General features: G+C 31.7%; 2 protein-coding genes across 5 annotated transcripts; both read left to right on the top strand.

The window, feature by feature from the left end:
* Nucleotides 1-5337: 5337 nt before the first annotated feature.
* On the top strand, nt 5338-12617 carry LOC126697825 (histidine biosynthesis bifunctional protein hisIE, chloroplastic-like). 4 transcript variants are annotated; one of them, XM_050394942.1, is made up of 6 exons: nt 5338-5539; nt 6866-6976; nt 11292-11537; nt 11626-11721; nt 11836-11987; nt 12102-12617. In XM_050394942.1, the coding sequence occupies exons 3-6, from the start codon at nt 11379-11381 to the stop codon at nt 12304-12306; spliced, it is 612 nt and encodes a 203-aa protein (XP_050250899.1). In that variant the 5' UTR covers nt 5338-5539; nt 6866-6976; nt 11292-11378; the 3' UTR covers nt 12307-12617. The 4 variants fall into 4 exon arrangements, with proteins under 4 accessions (XP_050250899.1, XP_050250897.1, XP_050250898.1 ...); XM_050394940.1 differs by having other exon boundaries at nt 6791-6959; XM_050394941.1 differs by having other exon boundaries at nt 5339-5539; nt 6866-6959.
* Nucleotides 12618-15909: 3292 nt separating this feature from the next.
* On the top strand, nt 15910-16853 carry LOC126697824 (uncharacterized). Its single transcript, XM_050394939.1, has one exon. It carries the CDS (start codon nt 16090-16092, stop codon nt 16636-16638), a length of 549 nt encoding a protein of 182 aa, XP_050250896.1. The 5' UTR covers nt 15910-16089; the 3' UTR covers nt 16639-16853.
* Nucleotides 16854-23274: the final 6421 nt, after the last annotated feature.

Below are 23274 nucleotides of genomic sequence, written 5' to 3'. Positions count from 1 at the left end.
CTAAATTATCTTTAATAGTCCAAAAGCACATTTTCATTTTTCACTTAAAAAAAAAAAAATGATGTCACACATGTGGTACACGGTAATTTTTGTATGTCCAAGCCCCAAGGGTTTTTGGGCGTGGCGCCACAAACAAATCTAATTCATCCTTCCTCTGAAGCCATTATTTCTTTCTAAGGTGATCTCTCTCTGACCCACATTTTTGCTATAATTACTGCCTGAGCTTAACTACTTGTTATTTTTGCGATCTGGGGAATTCGAAGTTACTTTTATACAGATTATATGTTAATATTATGAACTACGTTAATATTTTGTATCATTGTCATATTGCATAGTTTCTCAGTTTTCTTTAAGCAAAAAAATTCGAGTCCATAGTAGATAGTTCAGTCAGATGGAGATACCCAAAAAACAAAAAATGTCAGCCACATAATGAATGAGTTCAGGGTCTGAATTTGATTCATTCATAGATGAGAGAGAAAAAAAGAAGTATTATGCTAGCAAACATAGAATCTGCAAAATAAGAATGAAAATTTGGCCAATGAAAATAGAGGATATGAAGGACAAAAATTTAGAGTTAATGAAGTTGGAGAAATACCAGTCTGTCATGGAGAAGGAGATGGATGCTTTGAGGGTTGAAAATCAGAGCTTGGAGCAATATTTGAACATCTTGCACTTGATCATGGAAAAATCTTGGGATTTCGGACAAGATGAATACTTCAGCATTAGTTTGCTCTAGTTTTAGTTTAAGGAATAGAATTGATTGACATTAGTTGGTGTATTTATGTGGATAGAGTTTGTTGCAGGAGCAGCCTAGACATTTTGGGGCCTAAGGCGATAACTAAAAATGTATGTGTATGTGTATATGTGTTTATGTATGTGTATGTGTATGTTTATATGTGTGTATGTGTATATTTATGTTTATGTATATGTGCATGTGTGTTTATATTTATGTATGTGTATATGTTTATGTATGTGTATGTGTATGACTGTATATGTATATGTGTATATTTATGTATGTATGTGTATATTTATGTGTGTATGTGTATGTTTATGTGTATGTGTATGTGTATGTGCATAAGTGTTTATGTTTATGTTTATGTATATGTGTATGTTTATGTATGTTTATATTTGTAAACATAAATATAAGCATAAACATACATACACATAAATATACACGAACACAAACACAAACAAACAAACATTAACACATATACACATAAACACGCATAAACAAAAACAAACAAATATAAACACACATATATATAAACATACACACATAAACATAAACATACATAAATATAAACACATATGCAAACTGAGAAAAATTAAACCCTCATATAGATTGGAAAAAATTGCAAATTAACACCAATCCTTAAACAATTTCGTTAGTTATTTTGGTGTGCTAAATCGAGTCTTTATGTGTGTTTATATTTATATTTTAAGTTTATGTGTGTGTATGTTTACGTTTATGTTAATTTATACGTGTTTATGTGTATGTGTGTTTATATTTATGTATATGTATATTTATGTGTATGTGTATGTATATTTATGTGTATTTGTATGTGTATATGTATGTGTGTATGTGTATGTTTATATGTGTGCTTATGTATGTGTATGTGTATGTGTTTATGCGTGTTTATATTTATGTATGTTTATGTGTATGTGTTTATACGTACTTATGTATATGTATATGTATGTGTATGTGTATTTTGTATGCGTATGTGTATGTGTAGGTCTCTTTATTTATTTTTTTTTCAGATCCAGGTGCGATACCCTGATGCAATTGTAATTAATGGCTGAGATTAAAAGTTGAAAAAACAACTTTTAATCTCAACCATTAAATAAAATATATTAAATGATAGTTAAAAAGTAAAAAATAAAATAAAAAATGTACAAAAATACCTACGACAGTGCACCTGATCTCAATCCGTCTTTCTTCTTTAACCATTTTTCTTTTCTTATTTTTACCAAGTTGATTCAGGTAAGTTTCAAAGAATTTTGAGTCAGACAAGAAACATTTAGTACCTAATTATTATATAATTTCTACTTTAAACATTTCTGTATTTCGTAATTTTTTGTTGCAGAATTTGTTGCCACCAACTCGGACCGTATTAGTACAGTAAGGGACGAAAGAAGTGAATAACTAGTAGAGTATTCTGTTTTCCCACTTGCCAACTCAGAGTCCGACAGTTTTAGTTTGATAAGGAATGGAACAAATCCGGACTCCCCTATTTCCATTCCATTAATCTTCCCAGCCATTAACACAGATAGCGAAAATGATGGTAGTTCAGAATCTAATGAAACATTTCCAAGATTCTCAAATAATTCTAATTCCATAATGTCATTATTCCCACCTACCAGGTCTGCAACAAACAGTCCCGAAAATTATGAGATAAAAATTACAAATCCTTCCATTATCATAACTACAAGTTTTTTCCATTCCATTAATATTCCCACCCACCATTTCTGAGATTGAAACCAATGATAATTGTTCAGAGTCTAACCAATCACCTTGTGCACAATTCTCTTGTTCCATAGTGTCGCTATTCCCACCAGCTGGGTCTCAAACAGACAGTAGTAGCTCAAAAAATGATGAAATAATACTTGGTCAAATCTTGCCCACCCAAATATAAATATAACATAAACACGCATACACATAAACATACATGAACGCAAACACAAACAAACAAATATAAACACACATACACATAAACACGCATAAACAAATATAAACAAAAACAAATAAACACAAACACGCATACACATAAACACACACACATAAACATAAACATACATAGACATAAACACACATACAGATTGAGAAAATTAAATCCTCATATAGTCTGGAAAAAATTGTAAACTAACATCAATCCTCAAACAATTTTATTAGTTATTTTGGTATGCTAAATCGAGCCTTTATGTGTGTTTATGTTTATATTTAAGTTTATGTGTGTGTATGTTTTCGTTTATGTGAGTTTATACGTGTTTATGTATATGTGTATTTATATTTATGTTTATGTATATGTATATTTATGTATACACATAAACATACATGAACGCAAATACAAGCAAACAAATATAAACACACATACACATAAACAAACAAAAACAAAAACAAACAAATATAAACACATATACACATAAACACACACATAAACATAAACATACATAAACATAAACACACATACAGACTGAGAAAAATTAAACTCTCATATAGATTGGAAAAAATTGTAAACTAACATCAATCCTCAAGCAATTTCATTAGTTATTTTGGTATGCTAAATCGAGCTTTTATGTGTGTTTATGTTTATATTTAAGTTTATGTGTGTGTATGTTTATGTTTATGTGAGTTTATTCGTGTTTATGTGTATGTGTGTTTATATTTATGTATATGTATATTTATGCATATGTCTATGTATGTTTATGTGTATGTGTATGTGTATGTGTGTGTACGTGTATGTGTACGTGTATGTGTACGTGCATGTGTATATGTATGTGTATGTGTATGTGTATGTGTTTATGCGTGCTTATATTTATGTATGTTTATGTGTATGTGTTTATGCGTGCTTATGTATGTGTATGTGTATGTGTATGTGTATGTGTGCTTATGTATGTGTATTTGTATGTGTATGTGTAAGTCTCTTTGTCTTTTTCAGATTCAGGTGCAATACCTTAATGCAATTGTAATTAATGGTTGAGAAATAAAGTTGAAAAAACAACTTTCAATCTCAACCATTAAATAAGATATATTAAAGAAGAGTTAAAAAGTTAAAAAAAAAGAGTAAAAAATGTAAAAAAATACCTACGACAATGCACCTGATCTCAGTCTGTCTTTTTTTTCTCTTACCATTTTTCTTTTCTTCTTTTTTACGCGGTGCTTTGTTCTTCTTCCTTTTTGTTTCTCTTTATACATCGCCTAGGTTGACAGGAGAGGAGCGAGCGAAAGGCACGTCAAGAAAGGAAATCGAAGATTGTGCTGCCGAGCCAAAGACTATGAAAATCTCTTTCTCTCAACTTAGACGATCCTCTTAGGTGAAATTGTGGCTCACGAGACTTCACCGGATTATGGTGTGTGATTTTTGGTTATTTATTTATTTGAGATTATGAAGTATAAAGTTTTTATATTTTGTTTACCCTTTCTATTTTCTGAAAACACTTTTATGGGAAATACAATTTTTTTTGCTTTGCTTTCAGTCTATCATTTTTACTTGTGGTATGTGTTTGATTAATTTGGATCTAAAATTAGTTCAATAAGATGATTATTCTTCTAAAATATAATAACAAAACCAATATATGTTTTTTTAACTGTGGGTTCACTTTCAGTGTTTTCATTTTGTGATTTTGGTTGTTTTGTGGGTTTTGTGCTTTGATTTCGGTGGGTGTGATTTGGTGGGCTTTTGGGTTTTTGTTACAATTTGATTTTGGCTGGGTTTCAGCAGTGGTGCGTGGTTGGAAGTGATGAGTTTGAAAAGCTCCGGCCATGGAGGTTTAGAAGAAAAGCTGGGTGGTCAGTCATGGAGCACGATGTGACATGGGTTGAGGCAGAGAGAGGATGAGAGGGAAACAGGGGCGGCTCTAGACATTTTGGAGACTAAAGCGAGAACTAAAAATAGGGCATTTTTTATATTTATATATTAATTAAATTAATGTTTATTTAATATTTTTATATTATATTTTTCATCATTATTTTCATTTTCTTCTAAATTATTTTGAAGTTCATTATCAAGATTTGTTGTATTGCAAAATTGAACATCATTTTTTTCTAAATTATTTCGGTGAATTTCTTGCTCATTTGTGATATTTTCATATAAATTTTGTGTTATATTTTGTTTATTACTAATAACAAATTTATCTATTGATCTTTTTGAGACTCAATTAAATTTTTTTTTTTTTTTAAGTTTTTCATATCCAGATACATATTTGTTAGTAGACATTTCTAATCAAACAATATATTTATAAAGACTAAAATAAAAAATAACTTTTAAGTGTAGAGGAAATGAGAAATAGAACCTGATTTATATAAAAAATATTATTATAGTTTTACTGAACAATAACAAGTTTTTAGCAATCTTAACCAGCATAAATTAAAAAAAAATTAAGCACAAGCATAAAAAAAATTTAAGCACAGCCATAACACTGACACAAGAGTTATTGATAAGACCCACCCACAAAAAAAAAAAAAAAAAACCACAAAACAAATCCTATCTAAAAAAAAAAAAAATATATATATATATATATATTGAAGGCCCAGTCCAGGGAGGGTCCAGGCAGCCATACTGATAAACTGAAAAGTGATAAACAAAGTTACAAAAGCAGCCAGGGAGGGCCCAAATAAACAAAGTTATCTTAAGTTCTTAACAAATAATATTTATAATTTTATACCTGATTCCTGAACCTCAGAACCTGATACGGTGAGGTGAGCAGTTGAGACTTGAGAGAGGCGGAGAGCAGAGAATCAGAGAGAGGCTGAGACGAGAACAGACTGAACAGTGGAGACTGGAGACTAGAGAGAGGCGGAGAGCAGAGACTAGAGAGAAAGGTAAAATTTTTAGCTCTATACTTATGATATTTTGCCGTTGTTAAATTGTTATCATAGGTCTATACTTATATGGGTGTTGTAATCAAAAAGAAAGAAAGAAAAAAAAAATTTAAACTTTGTAAGGGATGGATGTACTGCATTTCAGATAAATGAGGATTTCTATAAAAATATTTTGGGACCCTTAAGTCTAATAATAACTTCAACTTCTGAGAAATCTGTCAAGGGTAGGGGTTCACTTAGAAATCTTTTGATATCATATACTATATTTAGAGAGCAATACAGATAAGGATTTCTATAAAAAAAAATTATCTAGGACACTTCATTGTAGTTACTTCAAATACTGAGAAATATTTCAACTTTCAAGGGTAAGCATTTCATTTTGAAATTTACAATGTGTCTCCATTTATCTTTTTAATGCTGTTCATTGGCATCAGCTACCTATAGGTGTATGTGATAGAATTTGATGCTTTCTATTGTGTTTCATGGGAAAGGACTCAGTCGGATCTATTAATATGGGTTGTGATTGCTCATTTGATTATTTTTTTTTTTAATAAGAAATAAAGATTTATTGATATAAAAAAAGAGACACCCAAGTACACAAGGAGTATAATGGGGGTGTTCAAATCAAATACAGAAATTACATAAATCAAGTAAATTAAAAATTGAAGATATGGATTGGTTTCTCCACACTGACAACCAGTCCATTAAGGTTTTGATAAATAATAACTAAATATCAGGCAGAGGGTTAATGGAAATTGATATTTTTGCTTTGGGTAATGTCAACACAATAGGGGATCAAAGATATTTGTATATTTTGTCAAGTTCATGAAAAGCAAGGGTGCTAATGGTCATAGCAGGTTGTCTTAATGAATTGAATGCATTGCTCTCAATTAAGCATAAAGATTTGTCTTGGCTTTAAAAGTTTTGCTTCTGCAACTCATATCAGTCCCAATTCTAATCTTCGCTCTAAGACTCTATTTTATTAATTTCTGAAATTTAGCTTTCTGTTTTATTTTTAGGAATCTTATAAATATAAATGGATCTTTGGAGAGACATGGTGGATAGGTGGTTTTATTTTTTTTGGTTTATGAATGGTTTTTATATGGTATAGTGTCATTGAGTTAGATTGGTAGTGAAGGATTTTGATTGCAATATTAAATCAAATTCCTTGATACATTGTATATTAAAAAATAGATTGGTTCTAAATTTGAAAATTGGCATTGAGGTTTTTTTTTTTTTTTTTGGGTCTAGGATGGCGGTTTCCTATTATTTATGTCCTCAATCTCTGAGAGTGTCCTCTGGGTCCCGTCTTTTTATTTCCAATAGTGGCTACAGTTGGGACAACCATAAGAACAGGATCCATCATCGTGTTTGTGCATCCGCCAGGCAACCAGAGAAAGACCTTTGTCTTGAATCCAAGGTATTTTACTACTTAATGTAAGTTTTTGTCTTTTCTGTGCTTGTCATTGTGCATTCATAATATATTTATGTTTCTAATTACCCTCCTCCTTAGTGTTAAAATAGGAGTTGATAAAATTTGGTTTTGCTGCATGTGTGTGACCTGAATATACTTGTTCATTGTTTGCTATTAGTTTACTTAAATTGGTTATGCCCATTCATCTGGATGGTTTATTGGTGTGATTATGTATTGTGTGCATTTAAGTAATACGTTAAGTAATACGTTACCAACATAAACTACTTAAAAAGCATGTTTTTAGTATTAAAGGAAGAAGATGCATCATACCAAATTCGGAATAGGACATAAAAAGGAGAGAAAATGGACTAAGGAGTATGTAAGCCTTTGCAGCCTAAGCTACATAGATTAGCCAGTGGAGTTGATATATGAGCTAGGATAAAATTGCAGGAAGATTTGTTTACTATGACACAGTTTTTTTATTTTATTTTATTGAGATCCCTGGCATAAATTGTCTACTAGAATGGATTAGTAGTAGGCATAGTCCCCAACCAATCTCTAAATAATAGTAATCTTAAGTTTATGTTGTTGATGGGGGCAAAACAACTCTATCACATCTAATGGAAAGTGCTTTGAGCTAGACTAATTATATTATAAATAACCAGAAGATTTAGGTTAAAAGGATGGGCTATTAGAGTGAAACATGGCCAACATGATTTGCTTGATCAATGTACTTTTAGTGTTCAATTTTGGGCTCTCATTGTAGACTCCCTGTGTACGGTTGGTGCCCTTTTAGCCTTTTCTAATGAAATTTTACATATATATTAAAAAAAAAAAAAAAAATTCTTTGGCCTATTCTGTTGGTCTTGGACCAGAGGTAAGAATTGCAAAAAATTATTTACAAGTCCTATAGTTTACGTGGGTAAAGTAATAATATCCTCCACTTCTTCTATTTGAAGGTTTGAACAAGTCCATCTTTTTGTTCTTTTTCTTCTTTTGCAGTTGTAGCTATAGGTTCTTATATAGATAAGTAGCTATTGTTTTGGTTAGGAATATAGGTGATGGAAGTAGAACTATACATTGAGGAGGTCAAATTCCCTTCCAATTTCTATTTGGATGGAACCTCATTTTCTTGAACAATGACCTTCCCCACCTGAACTGCTTGATACAAAACACAGTATTGGTATATGTAATGTTGGTGTTGTTGCCACTCATACTACTAGTTTGGGTTGTGTTGTAATTTACATGATTTTCTTATGAAGTGACATTTACCTTATCTTTTAGCTTGTTCACCTTCTTCTTCTTTGGGTGAGAAGGGTGGAGGTTGATCCCCACTTGTCACCACCCAAGGTTTGTCTAGACGAGAACCAAAGGGGTGGTAATCATGGTATTCACATCTAGAACATCTACCAAAGAGTTCCCCTTTAGGTAAACTTTGGGTGGTCCCAGGTGGATTCACTTCCAACCTTCTCACCTAAAGAATATGACAAAGTTGAAAGCTGATAGATGATGTAACTTCTTCATCAACAAAAGGTGCAAATTGTGACACAGTTGGAGTTGGTAGTGTGAGTGGTGAGTGGTGACATCAACAAATACCAATGTTTTGTTTATCTCAGGGAATTCATGTCTGTAAGGTTGTCTGAAGACTCTGAACACATGAGGTTCCCCCTAGATAGGAATTGAAAGGGAATTCTCCTCAACTTTTACCTCCACCCTTTATTGCTTATGTTGCCTAACCAAAATAGTAGCCACTCTTCAGAATTAGTACTTATATAGCTGCCTGAGAAGAAAATGATAAGGACTTGTTTTACTTTTTAACAGCATAAATAGAAGAGCAAGAAAAGAAGAAGTAGAGGAGGATAATCATACTTTACCTATGGAAACAATGTGACCTGTAAATGATCTTTAGTGATCCATACCTTGCTGGTCCAAAACTAACAGGAAATGTCAAAAAAAAATTATTGGTCCACATCTTTAGCCTGCCAACACTCTATTGTCCCCTCCTTTTGACCTAACTCATCTGGCATCTAATAAGTCTAGCTTGAAGGGGTTTCCAACACTCCCCAATGCCAATGAGCTCTTATTGGTTTCCTTCAGAATGTGCATTTACAATATTATCCTTTTTGATGGTAAATTGTTATTGACCATCCAATTGTTTTTGAAATCAAGCTTATAACCCTAATGGTTATAGAGAGATATAGCCTAACTATGTTTTTTAAATTTTACAACTACAAAAAAATAAAGAAATTATTAATATATCAAACTTCTACTCATAGGATTTGCGAGGTTATATTGCCTAAGTAGGATTTCAAATTTACAATTCAAAAGACAACAAAAGATGAGCATTGCAAGAGCCTCTTGGCATTGAGGAGTGCCGTCAACCCTTTCAAGCTGAACTTATTAGATTATCATCAAGAAGAGTTGTATTAAAAGGAGGGGTGTCAGGTTAAAGAATTGTTTCTGTGGGTAAACTAATATGACCGTTTTCATCTTCGAAGTGATATTTTCCTATTTGTAAATCAGGGTTCATACTTCAAAGTGATATTTGCAAATGGCCAAGGCATGATGAGCGTTCAATGAGGGACTTGTCACTTCGCATTTGTAGGTGAAGTTTGATGCAAACAATGAACAGTTAGATGGAAAACAAGATTAAAGGAAAATGTTATTTAGGAGTACTATTCCTTGCAGGAATAGTATTGGTATTTGGTAATAATCTGTAACACAATCTTTACAAATTGAATAAAGGAGATAGAGACGTTGAATTTAATAAAATTCCAGTAGCTTATTTTTAAGCTTTATGGATGTGATTCCCTTCTCATTCCTAAGTCTAACTTCTTAGGGAACCTAGGTGTGATTGCTTAGAGTTTATCTTTATTGTTTCTTGTTCTATTCACCACTTTAACACCAAACAGGCAAACAATCACCAAACTCATTCAAGATCCAATATTTTAATACCTAACCTACCTAATCCCTTTAACATCAAAACCCTATTCAAGAACCTTAACTGAATGCTGATTTTTTTAAAATCCTGCATCAAAATTTGTATCAGAACCATTAAGGCTTCTGTCCTGCATCAGGTTCATTAAATTAAATTTGTGTCACAATTGTTGTTTTGTGTTAGAGTAAAGTTACAGCAGTCTTAAATTGTGCATCACCTCTATCTCTATTGTTAGAAGAGGAAGTTTGGCAATAATTTATAACAAAGGAATCCTATGTATAATAGTATATTCAATCCTATGTTATTGTCCTTTTGTTTTTTAATTAAGCCTTTCTGAAAAGTTGTCATAGTTTTCATCTAATTCACCTCTATGCATTATACGATTTCATCTTTTGATGAAGCTGTACAAATTTGACTGCTCCTTTTGTGCTGAATGCATAATTTATAAACTGAATCCTATGGTCCTCTTTCCTTTTTTCTTAATTCCTTTATTTCAACTCTACAAGCATTATATGTTTGATTTGGGATTAGTGCCACAATCTTTTCTTCATCTTGGCATCTTGGGTTTAAATAATTGTTGGGATGGTTTGTTAATAAATAAACTATTGAGATGACATGTCAAACCCCCCACCCCTCCCTTCTTTTCTATTCAATTGATTGATATAAAGTGGGAGAGGCAGCAGTTTGGTACAGAGACCAATGGCTTAAGGTCGAGTTTTGTGATTTCAACTAAAAAATTCATTATATTGGTGATAGTTAGAGCGTATAAGACCATCCCCGTGGTTGCAGTTTAATAAAAGACAGTGAAGGAAGTCTTTAAAGTAGTTTATAACACTAAAATATGAAAGGTCATCCTTGTCTATCTGAATATTTTTTTTTTTTTCCTCTTGATTCTGTTTTAATTTCGTTGATTCTTATTTCTATTTTAACTAGTCGGTAACCCTTGCCAAAGGAGAGTTTTACATAATATCACTTTTTCTCTCTTTTAATTTTTGTCCAAATATGAAATTGGATAATTATGATAGTTATTAATATGTATTTATTTGATAGTTGGGGGATAGGGGTTTTGAACTCTGGAATCTCAATTGTAAACTCTAGGAGGTAGCAATTGAGCTACAAGGCTCTTTAGCATACATTCTACCATTTAAAGAAAATATGAAATGTAAAGTTATGAGACCTCAAAAATAAAATACATTAGAATAGAATCTAAATTTAATTATATATTTAAAATAATGACTTGTAAAATTGTGAGACCTCAAAAGTTTAAGCAACGCAATATTATGAGATCAATTATGATGCTTTGGTTATATATATATATATATATATATATTATAGATGGCTGAAGTTTTGCATTTACAAGTAATTGGAGGGTAATCATTAATCAATAAGTATAATTTCAGGTTCAGACATTGTTAGACAATGTAAAATGGGATGACAAAGGTTTGGCGGTGGCAATAGCTCAAAATGTTGATACAGGAGCCATATTAATGCAAGGCTTTGCAAACCGAGATGCGGTTGTTACAGCAATTTCCTCTCGGAAGGCAACATTCTATAGCAGGTCACGATCGATGTTGTGGACCAAGGGGGAGACCTCAAACAATTTCATCAATATTCATGATATATTTTTTGATTGTGATCGTGACTCTGTATGTTTCTGAAGGCTTTTTGTTTAAAAATATTGTAGCTATTTAGTTTTCTGAGATTTGGTTCAACTAACTCACAGCTTTTTATCAGATAATATACCTCGGGAAGCCTGATGGGCCTACATGTCACACAGGATCAGAAACTTGTTATTATACATCAGTTTTTGATTTAAAAGAACACCAACAGGTTTGCACACTCAACCATTTGATAAGCAATGCTAAGTTGCTAACATATCCATTGCCGGCATCACTGTAGACAAACTTCAGCTAGTTTTGAGGTGATATAGATCATTCTTGTCAGGTTGAAGGAAATGAGTTGGCATTAACCACTTTGTACTCATTAGAGTCAACAATCTTGCAACGCAAATCTGAAGTAGAAGCAGAACAAAGTGGAAAACCTTCATGGACAAAACGATTGTTACTGGACAATCACCTTCTGTGCTCAAAAATAAGGTTCTTGATTATTTGGACTATCCATGTTATCATCCTTTTGGAACATTTTGACCATTTTTGTGTGTGTTTACATACTTCAACTTAAAATTTTTATGAGTGAACTTTCCTGTGCAGGGAGGAGGCAGATGAGCTGTGTCGAACACTGGAGGAGAATGAGGATAAGTCACGTACTGCCTCAGAGATGGCAGATGTCCTCTACCATGCTATGGTTCTTTTGGCACTTAAAGATGTGAAGATAGAAGATGTTATGCAAGTTCTCCGGCAGAGATTTTCAAAGTCAGGTATTGAGGAAAAGAAAAGTCGAGTATCACAGGGCTAGGCATGGGCTGTGTAGGCTGCCGAGTCTGTTCATATTCACTTTCATGTTGTAGGCCATTAACCAATAATGGAACTGGTTTGGCTCCCGGTGACTTTGTTTAAAGCTGTTTTGTTAAAGGCTGTCAAGCAAAATTTGTTTGTAACCATTTCCCCTTGGAATTGTTTTGGGAATTCATTCATAATACTGTTAACTTATTTGTATTAAATGGTGAATGAATAGAATTTCAAACACCCAGCCTTTAAATGTGGTCATGGCATAGGGTATCTTAACTTTTCTTTACAGGTTTTAAATCCTAAGCAACGGTTGAATTACTATCTGCTCAATTTAGAATATTCTCAAATTTCCAAATTTGTGGCAGCAGCAAGGTACTCCTCGTCTCCAAAATTTTTAGTGATTGAGATCATTGTTGTAAAGGACACCGCTTAGAGTCAACACGATATGGACACGTGTCCAAATTTTGCCATGTGTTCACATTGTGTTGGTTTCAGTGCACTAGAACTAAACCTTATCCTATTGTAAAAGCTGACACAATATGGACACGTGTCCAAATTTTACAACATATTCACATCATGTTAGCTCTAGTGCATTGGAGCTAAGTCTTAACATGTTGGAAAAGAAGCCTGTACAAGTATACTGACTTATTCATGTGCCTTTCGCAGAGGAAGAGCCTTGGCTTTCGGACCAAATGAATTCAGTTCAATAATAAAAAAGAAAACACCAGAAGAGTAGTGCTATGCTTTCATTTATAGGAGTTTCAAATTTTGAGTCTATAATAAGACTGCTAAAACACATGATTTTATGGATCATATAATCTTCTAGGCCTTCTTAACATTGAAAGTGTATGTAACATTCCTTTAAAACTCACTCACCCTCTCACCCCTGCGTGCACGGAAAATACCTCTATGGGTCGAGATACTCTTGTCTGTGCAGCCCATCAATACAAAGATGCATCATATTATTAACTTAGGTTAATGGGTCATGATAGGGTATATTATTATTATTATTATTACTAAAGCAATATCTTATCTTATATTAACGGTAAAAAAGAATTCTCTTTAACGCGTATTGGTATTGGTATTTGGTAAACTAGTTTTATTAATTATTAGCACGATATATTTCTTTAAGCACATGATGCAGTTCCTTTCAAACTTCATAATAATAATATTAAATAAATGGGTCAATTTAATACTAATTAATTAGCAACTACATAGATTTTTCTTCTCTACCTTGACCAACCTTTTTTTTTATTATATATAAAATCTTTTGGGCAGTACAAGTTTCTCACTTTCTGGATTGAGCAAATAGATTAAATAATTTAAATAGAGACTATTAAAAAAAAAAAAAAAATACAAAAGCAAAAAAGAAACAGATACAATAGAAGCAGAAAGTGCAAGATCCAAATGAAATTCATGACTAAAAAACACGTGATTCGAGGTTTGAGCACATGATAATTGTCTCTGCACCCGTGGAATCCGCACTAAGACACGGTCACTGGATTAATCCACACTCAAATGCTCACTCGCACTTGAACTTGATTATCAAAAACTACTTTGGAATATTGTTTTAATTAATTAATAAATATTGCTTCAGTTTAATAGTAATATGTAGAAACTGAGAATAATTGTGCACGCCATTCTCTATATACAGCATTAAAGAACAAAGAATTCACGCGTTAAATATACATCGTTGTGCAGTGGCAATTTGGCAACTGGCAAAGTTTTAGTGACGCAGACTCTTTTAAAGGCGTGGTCCATAGCTTTTACTCATTTAGTACACAATAACTCGTAGAGGTGGTTGCAGATTTTAGTGACAATTTTATGGTGTTGGGGTCGACCTTGAGATGCTTTTACTCTTTACAAACACTTTTATTTGATTGTGATTTATGAAATGTGATTCATGCCTATATTTGTGCATTGCGTGAAATTGCATTAACCAATAAATCATAAGTTGAATTTAATTATTTTTAATCAATATGTCTATATATGCCAAAATTCTTGTAACTCAACTGATTGATACTTTTTGGTATTCCCAACAGAAACATTTTAATCCTTTGATCGCCTCTAATGTGGTTATGTATTTGAATTTGATTAAAGATTTAAGGTCACAACATCAAATGAATTATTATATACCTAAGTTTTGCTATATCTCTTAATGAGCTTGTTACACTTACCAGCTTATAGCGACACTTGATTAGTTAATTGTTGACATAAAGATTTGTTTTGTATTTGGCTAAGCTTTTAATGAGCTCAAATTGTTAGCTATGACTAATCACATCATTTGTGAGGGATATAGTGTGAAAATCAAGTTGATTGAAGACCAATTTTTAAACATTGAATGTTTCCATTAGAAACAAAAGTATCGATTAGTTGAATTTGAATTTGATTAAAGATTTAAGGTCACAACATTGAAGGAATTATTATATACCTAAGTTTTGCTGTATCTCTTAATGAGCTTGTTACACTTACCAGCTTATAGCGGCACTCGATTAATTAATTGTTGATATAAAGATTTGTTCTGTACTTGTCTAGGCTTTAATGAGCTCAAATTGTTAGCTGCGTGAAAATCAAGTTGATTGAAGACCAATTTTTAAACATTGAATGTTTCCATTAAAAACAAAAGTATCGATTAGTTGAGTTACAAGACTCTCAGCTTATAAACTATGTTTGTACTGCCCTAATAAGATAATCCAAAAGGCAATAGTGGGGTCCGAATTGCTCATGCAAGCGAGACAAAAAAAGAAAAGAAAAAGAAGGGACTCATGGAGGTGTAACGAGACAAGAATTTGAGGAAGCATATGCAGGATCTAGGGACTAGGCTATCAATCTACCTTCCCCACAACCCAACCAATTAATACTGCTTTTACACTTAGTCATGGACCTCGACAAGTTCTCATTTATTAAACATTGCCTCTTCCCCTAACCAAATCCCCTCAATGCTCTCAACTGTTTCTCGTCGTCATCGCTGTTATCGTTCACGGTCCAAATCAAACCCACACTCATCAGGGTCCCACATTCTTCCCAATGTTATTTATTATATGCATCTACCATACTTAAAGATTAGTGTAAAATTATCGCAAAAGGCTAATAATTTCATCACAATTAAATGATATAAGATCAAAATAATTCCAAGATTTTAATTAATTGAGGAAGCCTTACTTAAATTCATTTTAAGCTTAATTAAATTCAAATCCTCTTTGCTATCGAATATTGTGCATGCTTTATTCTTATATACACTTAAGGGCATAAGTTTAAGAATACCAATAAATATTCAATTTAGAACTGTAAAACACTTTTTTTTTAAAAAATACTTGTAAATAATTTATTGGTTTGCAACAATTTCACATTATTATTATTTTTTTTAATAGAAAAAAATACAGAGAAATTAAGTATCGTTTAATATCACAAAATTTAGTGCAAATCTAATAATCTCATCACAACTAATATATTGACAAGCAAAGTACTATCTATAGATATTAATTGAGGAAGCCCTACTTCATTAACTTCTGTTTTTTTTTTACGTCCCTACTTCATTAACTTTAATCTTAATTAAATTGATACCCTTTACTTCTATTTAATATTGTGTATGCTACATTCTTATATTTTAATGAACTTTCGTGGTGTGGAACCACTAGTTCTTGGACAAGTAGACACCTACTACCGAAGACCTACTTACTAGTTATAATATTCTATTCTTTCGCAGCTTCATCTTCGGATCTTGAACCTTTCAGATCTGCAAGAAGTGAGGCATACACACTGACCCAAGAAACTACTCCCTCAGTCCAAAATGCTGAGTGATCGCAGCCATGACCTTGCTGAACAGTCCCAGCTCCACATCAAGGACAATGGCAGCAAGCTCTTCTCTAGGCTTTTGTCCAAGGAAAACTCTGTGGCCAACCCTTCTTTCAGGGTTTACTATGGAGGAAATTCAGGTGCTATTCCATTCATGTGGGAGTCACAACCAGGTACTCCAAAGCACACCTTTTCTGAGGCCTCTATTCCTCCACTAGCACCACCACCTTCTTATTATTCCACTCCCACATCGAAAACAATGAAAAAGAACTCAAAGCCAAACCTTTTGTACACCCTTTTCCCTAAGGTAACTCCAAGGAAAGCCCTTGGGTCACCTTCATCATCATTGTCATCTATGTCATCATCATCGCTATCATCATGGTCATCATCAACTTATTCTTCATCATCACCTACTTCAACATTGTGCTTTAGTGCAAAAAAGCATAAAAGATCAAAGGTGTTTCGAGGGTGCTATCAAATTTGGAACATGAAGAACGCGTTCTTGTCCATTGTAGGCCACGGATCAGGCCAAGGTACTGCTTAGAATACTCATGTTGGATGTTAATCTTTTTTGGCATCATGTAGAAACTTTGATCTATAGTATAGGGGTCTTAGTGTTACATGTTTGGCTTCGTCGTGTTCAATGTCATCTCTCATGATCTTGCGAACGATGTCTCCTTGATATTTCATGTTTCCAAATTTTCTAAGCTCGTTTGTTAGATTTTTTTATAGCTTATTTAGCTTATGTACAATTTTTTAGAGCTTTATTATTTCTTTTTGATGTACAACTGTATGTTTTCCAGCTTATTTTTTTAAGTTTAATAAATTAATAAAAATAGTCTAATCCCAAAAGGAGACGAGTCTTTGTTATCACCATTGATCCTTGATTTTTATGGGAAGAGTTACAAAAGATATAGAAAATGTCGAGCTGATTGCAAAAACACCAAGACAAAGAAACTTTTAATTGTTTAGCAAATATAACTTTAAGATTACTTAGCCAAATGGTTGCAGAATTATTGCTTAGGATGAGAAATTAAGAGGGTTAATTCAATACTTCAATTCTTGCTAAAGTGATAAGACGATAAAAAGTGAGGCTCAAGTAGATATATCATATAGCCTAGAAATTAAGAGGCACGTTCCACTCTTGCTGAAGTGATAAGAGTCCTGGGATGACAAGGTGAGGCTCACAAAGATATAGAATATTCTGCCTAATCTTATTAGGATTTTGCTAATGTGTGCCTTAAGGGCAAATAATAATTAATTATTTTTGGAAAAAAAAAATTCAGAAATAGAAAAAGTATTGACAACTTTTTCAATTTTTGAGAAAATGTTTCCAAAAATGAATTTAACCGGACCCATCTTATTAAGAACTTTATCTTCTCTCTTTCTCTCCTTCTCTCTCATATATACAATGCGATAGTATGAATGACCCACATAACTATTTATTTTATGCGTGAATTATCGACAAATTAAGTTGTCATCGATCGGCTTGGAACTGTAAATAAGAAGAGTGCATGCATGTTGCCCACCCCAGTGGCGTATTTTATGCGTCCAGCTAGCTGTGACAACCGGACAGACATAAACCTAGGAAGCTAGATGTTGTTACAAGTCTTACTTTTATGCGAGTTAAATTATAAATTTTACTATAAAAAATTTACATATTGCATAACAGTGAATGTGGTTGATAATTGATATATACCATATTATAATGAATAAATCTATTAATTATTTTTTGTGTTGTGTTTAAAAATTGATACATAAGTTTGATAATTGATATATACCATATCATATTGAATAAATCTATTAATTATTTTTTTGTGTTGGGTTTAAAAATTGATACATAAGTTTGTGAGAGAAGAGAGCAGTAAAATTTGAAATATCTCTAATAATACTATATGTATATATGAAAGAAAACGATGTCCTAACTTTGGTTAAATTATTCTATTGGGAAAATTACAACTTACTCACCTGTGGTTTGATCGAAATTTAAGCTGTCTACCTGTGGTTTAAAATTTAACACTTTACCTACCTGATGTTAGTTCGGTTAGATTTTCTTAACCCAACTCTATTAAAAATAGGGTTAAATATATAATTTTGCTCAACTTTTGTGTTCTTCTCATCTAAAAACACAAAAACATAAAAATACAAGATAAAAAAGAATCTAGCAGAACACTTGCATCATGAGATTTCAAACTACAAGTAGACCACTTAATTTTTGATCAATCCTCAGATGGGTAAAATATCAAATTTTAAACCATATGTAGACAACTTAAATTTAAGCCAAACCATAGGTGGGTAAACTGTAATTTGTCCTATTCTATTCCATACCCATAAGATACTCTGAAAACATTGTAGACCAAATATATAGTATGGTAGATGGAATTTAAAACTTTCAAATTTATGGCATATTCTTCAAGGTCATTAAGCTTATCATTTTTCAAATTAAATCTTAATCATTTTATAGTAAAATTAACAATAATTTGAACATTGTTCAGAGTCCTATGTGTCTCTAACCTACCACTACCAAGTACTCATGCTTTAAAGATGAACTTTTCCCACAGCATTTATTTATAAAGTTTGTAGGGGGGAAAAACTAGCATTCGTTTATGGTGGTGGGGTAAAGACTTTGGTTTCGTTGACATTCAAGTTAGGGTTGTAAATTACAAGGAAATTTATACCCAAATTCATTTATTATACATAGGTGTGCATTGAAAGTCCGAGAAAAGCTACCCTTTTTCATTTAATGACCATGTGTTGCCATTAATTTTCACTGTCCATTACTATGGTTGAGACTCAAGCGTGTGGCTCTGAAACTGATCCAATAATGTTTTTTATTTTTATTTTTATTAAAAAGGAATAAAACTGACCCAAATTTGAATTTGATCTACTGGGAGTTGCTGAGCGATTATGGAATGAAATTTATTTTTTGGCATACATGCTATTTATATGCCATTCATGTTTGTTACCACCTAACCATGGCAGGGTAGCTAGCTCAAAGTACACGTCATATAATTTTGCTTTTCATTTTGTACATGATTTCCAGAATTCAAACTCAATTGCTATATAATCCAACCACTATCAAAGCCAAGAAATTTATGGATCGAGATAGACCAATTTCAGATTAATGTCAGCTTGGATCAGTCAGCTTTGATTAATCCATAGTCAAATGACACAGTTGGGAATTAAATGTGCATTTACATTTTTTATTTTTTATAACTCATTTGTTCATATGCAGTGTTTTTAAAGTTCATTTAAACAAATTCAAACCAATAAATTCGATACTGCCCGGAGGGTTCAGAAAAGTTGAAATAGTCTCAGCTCTGAAGGGGACATCTACATGTGCGTTAAAAGTTGTGTAATTGCGAGTAATTAAATGATGAATAGAAGCATGAAAGAGAATGTAAACACAAAAATTTACGCAGTTCAACCTAACAAATTGTGTCCACTGTGAAAAGTCTTTGACACTACATATGAATGTTAACTTTTTGTTTGAGTCTTTTGAGCCATAATATGTCTAACAATGTGTATCAAGTTTTTATAGCAGATGAACATATAAGGAGTTTTTTTTTTTTTTTTTTTTTAGCAGATGAACATATAAGGAGTGTTGAAATGAAAGTAACACACATACACAATAACTGCAATTCTGCAAAGAATAATATTAATGCTCAAGCAAAGCTCCTAGCTCAATATATGCCTTTTGTAACCTTGCCCGAACATGGAGGAGTGAAATACTCCCCATGATTCGTGATATGCTATAATTTTCAGTTACTTTAGAGCATTCACATTGGTGGAGCTATTTTTTTAGGTATTTGACACTACAAAAAGTTACTTTATATCTTTTATCTAATCACTTTACAAAACATCCAATATCAATGGATCTATTTTAGATTTCAATACAATAAAATAATATAAGAATAAAAGAACAATATCAATGTGAACTCACAAACAATATATAGTAAAAAAAAAAAAAAGAGAGTAAAAGAAGTGTGAACACAAACACTAGCCGTGTTCACACAGATGAAGAAAAATAAGAATAAAAGAAAGAATAAAAATGAGTAAAATAATCAAAAGCAGTGTGAACATACAAATATTTTTTATTTTTTTTATTTTATCTTTTAGCTACAGTATACAGTCAAAAGTAGCTGTGCTGTGGAGTCAAAAAATATAAATTTGGCACAACCATTGTAGGGCACATTTTGGTATTTGGTGGTTCTAAAAATAATAATATAACTATTTAGTACCACCAATGTGAATGCTCTTAGAGCACTAGTATCCAAGGATGCAAAAAAAGTGTATATTTTACCTCCTTAAAACTTACTTTATCTATTTTATCATACTATTTTACAACTCACCCAACATCTCGGTTTCTATTTTTACATACAACTCATATAATAATAATAATAATAATAATAATAATAATAATAATAGGTGAAATTGAGAGAAACTCAAATTAGAATTCCACATTAGAGTTCTAATTTTTCGCCATGTGTCCTAAATTATTTATTCTCAAAGAGTTTTATTTTTTAATTTTAGAATCAAATATGGGACCACATTATAAATATTCATTTAAATGAGTTATTAAGTACAAAAACCAAAGAGTTTAAAATAAATGAACCGTAAAAAAAAAGTGCTTCACAATAATTAAAAAAAAAAGACAATTTACATTTTATACCTAATAATATCCTTACAAATTTTTAAAAAGAATTAACAAAATATAAAAATGGTTATCAATAGTATTTCAATTATATATATATGAATTATATTATGCATCTTATTCTATATCTTTTAGTGTATATATGCATATGTATGGGGTTACAAGCTAGTTGAAATAATAGTATAAACTATACCAACAAATAATATAAAAAAATCGATTTCTCTCTCATCTCTCTTTCCTCTCTACCTTTTTGTCTCTCTTTCCTTATTAAAATAAAATTTTTTGTTTACATCCTTGTGAATAGTTGGTAAAAAAAAAGTAAAAACCCACTCCTAGATGTAGGTGGGTTTTGGCTTATTGGTTGCAAAAAAAGCAACTGGCTATGGAGGTGTTTACATACCCAATGCTAGTGCTCTTATCCAATACAATTTTCTATCATTCACTTAATATTTAAAAAAAAAAAACCACTCCTATCTAGAGCATAGGATATTTTTAAATTAATAATTCAATAATTACAATGAGAAAGAGATTTGAACATTAGACATCTTCATCAAAAATACCAAGAAAACCCAACTGAGCTACAAAGTTTTTGACATAAGATTTGAACTCACAAATTTGTGACTGTAAAATGATTAGGACACCCAAGGAGAGTAAAAAAAAGTACAACTATCACTTTTATTTCTTTTATAGAAATGTGATTTTAGTCAAGAGTCTTGTAATTTAGTAATATAAATTGCTTTTCTTTATTTGGAGAATTGGGTTGAAATCCACCATCATAACTATTGAATTATGCAAAAGAAAAGAGAGAGAAGTGTGATTCCAAGTAGTATTTGTACTACTTCGAATCTTCAATAGTAATTAACAAAAAAAAAAAAAAATTATGAGCCTCGTATAGTGACATTTTTTAGTCTCTTTTATGAGGATAATCGGTGTTGGAAGCCCCCTCCCTAACTTATTGTAAAAAAGAAAAAAAGCATTTTGAGTCATATGACATCTCTTCTTACCTGATCTGAGCTCTCTGCCTCGCATGACCTGATTCGAGCCAACTGCCTCATGATCATTATGTTATAAAGAACCATACCCCATATAAGAGCTTACGCTGAAACTAGGCCCAGCATATTTTGGACTAAAATAGGCCCATTTTTGATGATTGCCTTTTTATTTTTATTTTTTATGCGTGCTTTCTGGTCAAACAAGTGCACAACTGGGGCACCGGTAAATGTGTGCAGGCTCATTTGATAATAAAATCTAGGGTCTGTCATTGTTGATCAAGGTTGTCCACTAAATTTATTTGGTCCTTCAACTCACTATGTGGTTATTAATACCATTCATGCTTAAAAAAATATATAAAAAACCCCTTCATATGTTGAAATTTTTATTTACATGTGATTTTTATCACATGAATCAGTAAAGTATTTAAATTGGTTATATAAATATCAAGTACATCATGTAATTATAAATATATGTAGATGGTCATTTTACTAGTTATGGAGACAAATTCTATCACTTAATTACTTGGAACTCTTTATCATGATGCTTCTTAAGATTAGGATAAAAAATTAAATATGTTTCTCCAAAAAAAATAAAAAAAATAAAAAAGATGTTTCTCAAGATAAATTTGGTTGGACCATATTCTATTACATCTAAACTATAGCTCAATTCAAGTACTCATTCATATTGCCCATTCTTTTTTTTTTTTTTTTGGAGGAACTCATATTGCCCATTCTAAGCACGTATGTATAATATGCATTTTTTCTATAAAAAATGTATTTTTTTTATTAAATATTTTATAAAAAATTTATCACTTCTTGCACAATCCTCTAAAAAAAATTGAAAAGGAAAATATAACAAAAAAAGAAAAGAAAAGAAAAAAGAAATGTGCATGTTCCTCTAATCTGGGTTTGTCACTGTTATAACTAATTAATCTTGTAACATTTAATCCTTAAAAGAGAACGTACTAAACACTTTGTGAATTAATATGAATGGTCATGTTTACAGCTCACTTTAGTGATGTCTGGCCAAAAGGAGAAAAGGCTCACTTTTTTTTTTTGAGAAAAGAAAAGGCTCACTTTAATGATGAAAGAGTCAACAATTTGGCATATTAGCTTGATGGCATGGGGTCTAAGTTAGGTAGGATTTAATACTTAAAATAGTACCTCACAAAAATGCAATATATTTCCTATAATTGTAGAAGAATATGCGTCATCTTCGAAACAACTCTTCCCTATTACATAAGCTATCAATTTCCTTTCACTGATTACAAAAAAAGTGATTAATTAACTAACCTAATGGGTTGATACTTGATAGTACTATCAAGTAGTGGTTCCAAGGCTTCATGAAACTTCTAATTAACTAGCATTCATCTTGAGCCCATTTCTAAAGAATTTTTCTTGTAATTATCTAATACGTATACGAACATTGAAAGAAAGAGTGAGTTGTTTGAAAAAAGAAGTAAACGTTTCAAATGCTTAAATGCTATGATACTTGGTAATAATTCACTCTTTTGAGAGGTTTGAAGGCTTTTAC

The sequence above is a fragment of the Quercus robur genome, chromosome 8, assembly GCF_932294415.1.
Source record: "Quercus robur chromosome 8, dhQueRobu3.1, whole genome shotgun sequence".
NCBI classification, from domain to species: Eukaryota; Viridiplantae; Streptophyta; class Magnoliopsida; order Fagales; family Fagaceae; genus Quercus; species Quercus robur.
The sequence above is the reverse complement of the archived record's forward strand: the minus strand, read 5'-3'. Positions and strand labels throughout refer to the sequence as shown.

What these genes read in the sequence shown, in the direction of transcription:
- LOC126697825 (XM_050394940.1), top strand. Translation starts at nt 6,792, where the DNA reads ATGGCGGTTTCCTATTATTTATGTCCTCAATCTCTGAGAGTGTCCTCT. An exon ending in ATTTAAAAGAACACCAACAG is followed by an intron (nt 11,722 to 11,835) that starts GTTTGCACACTC and finishes CATTCTTGTCAG; the next exon opens with GTTGAAGGAAATGAGTTGGC. An exon ending in CTTCTGTGCTCAAAAATAAG is followed by an intron (nt 11,988 to 12,101) that starts GTTCTTGATTAT and finishes TTTCCTGTGCAG; the next exon opens with GGAGGAGGCAGATGAGCTGT.
- LOC126697824 (XM_050394939.1), top strand. Translation starts at nt 16,090, where the DNA reads ATGCTGAGTGATCGCAGCCATGACCTTGCTGAACAGTCCCAGCTCCAC.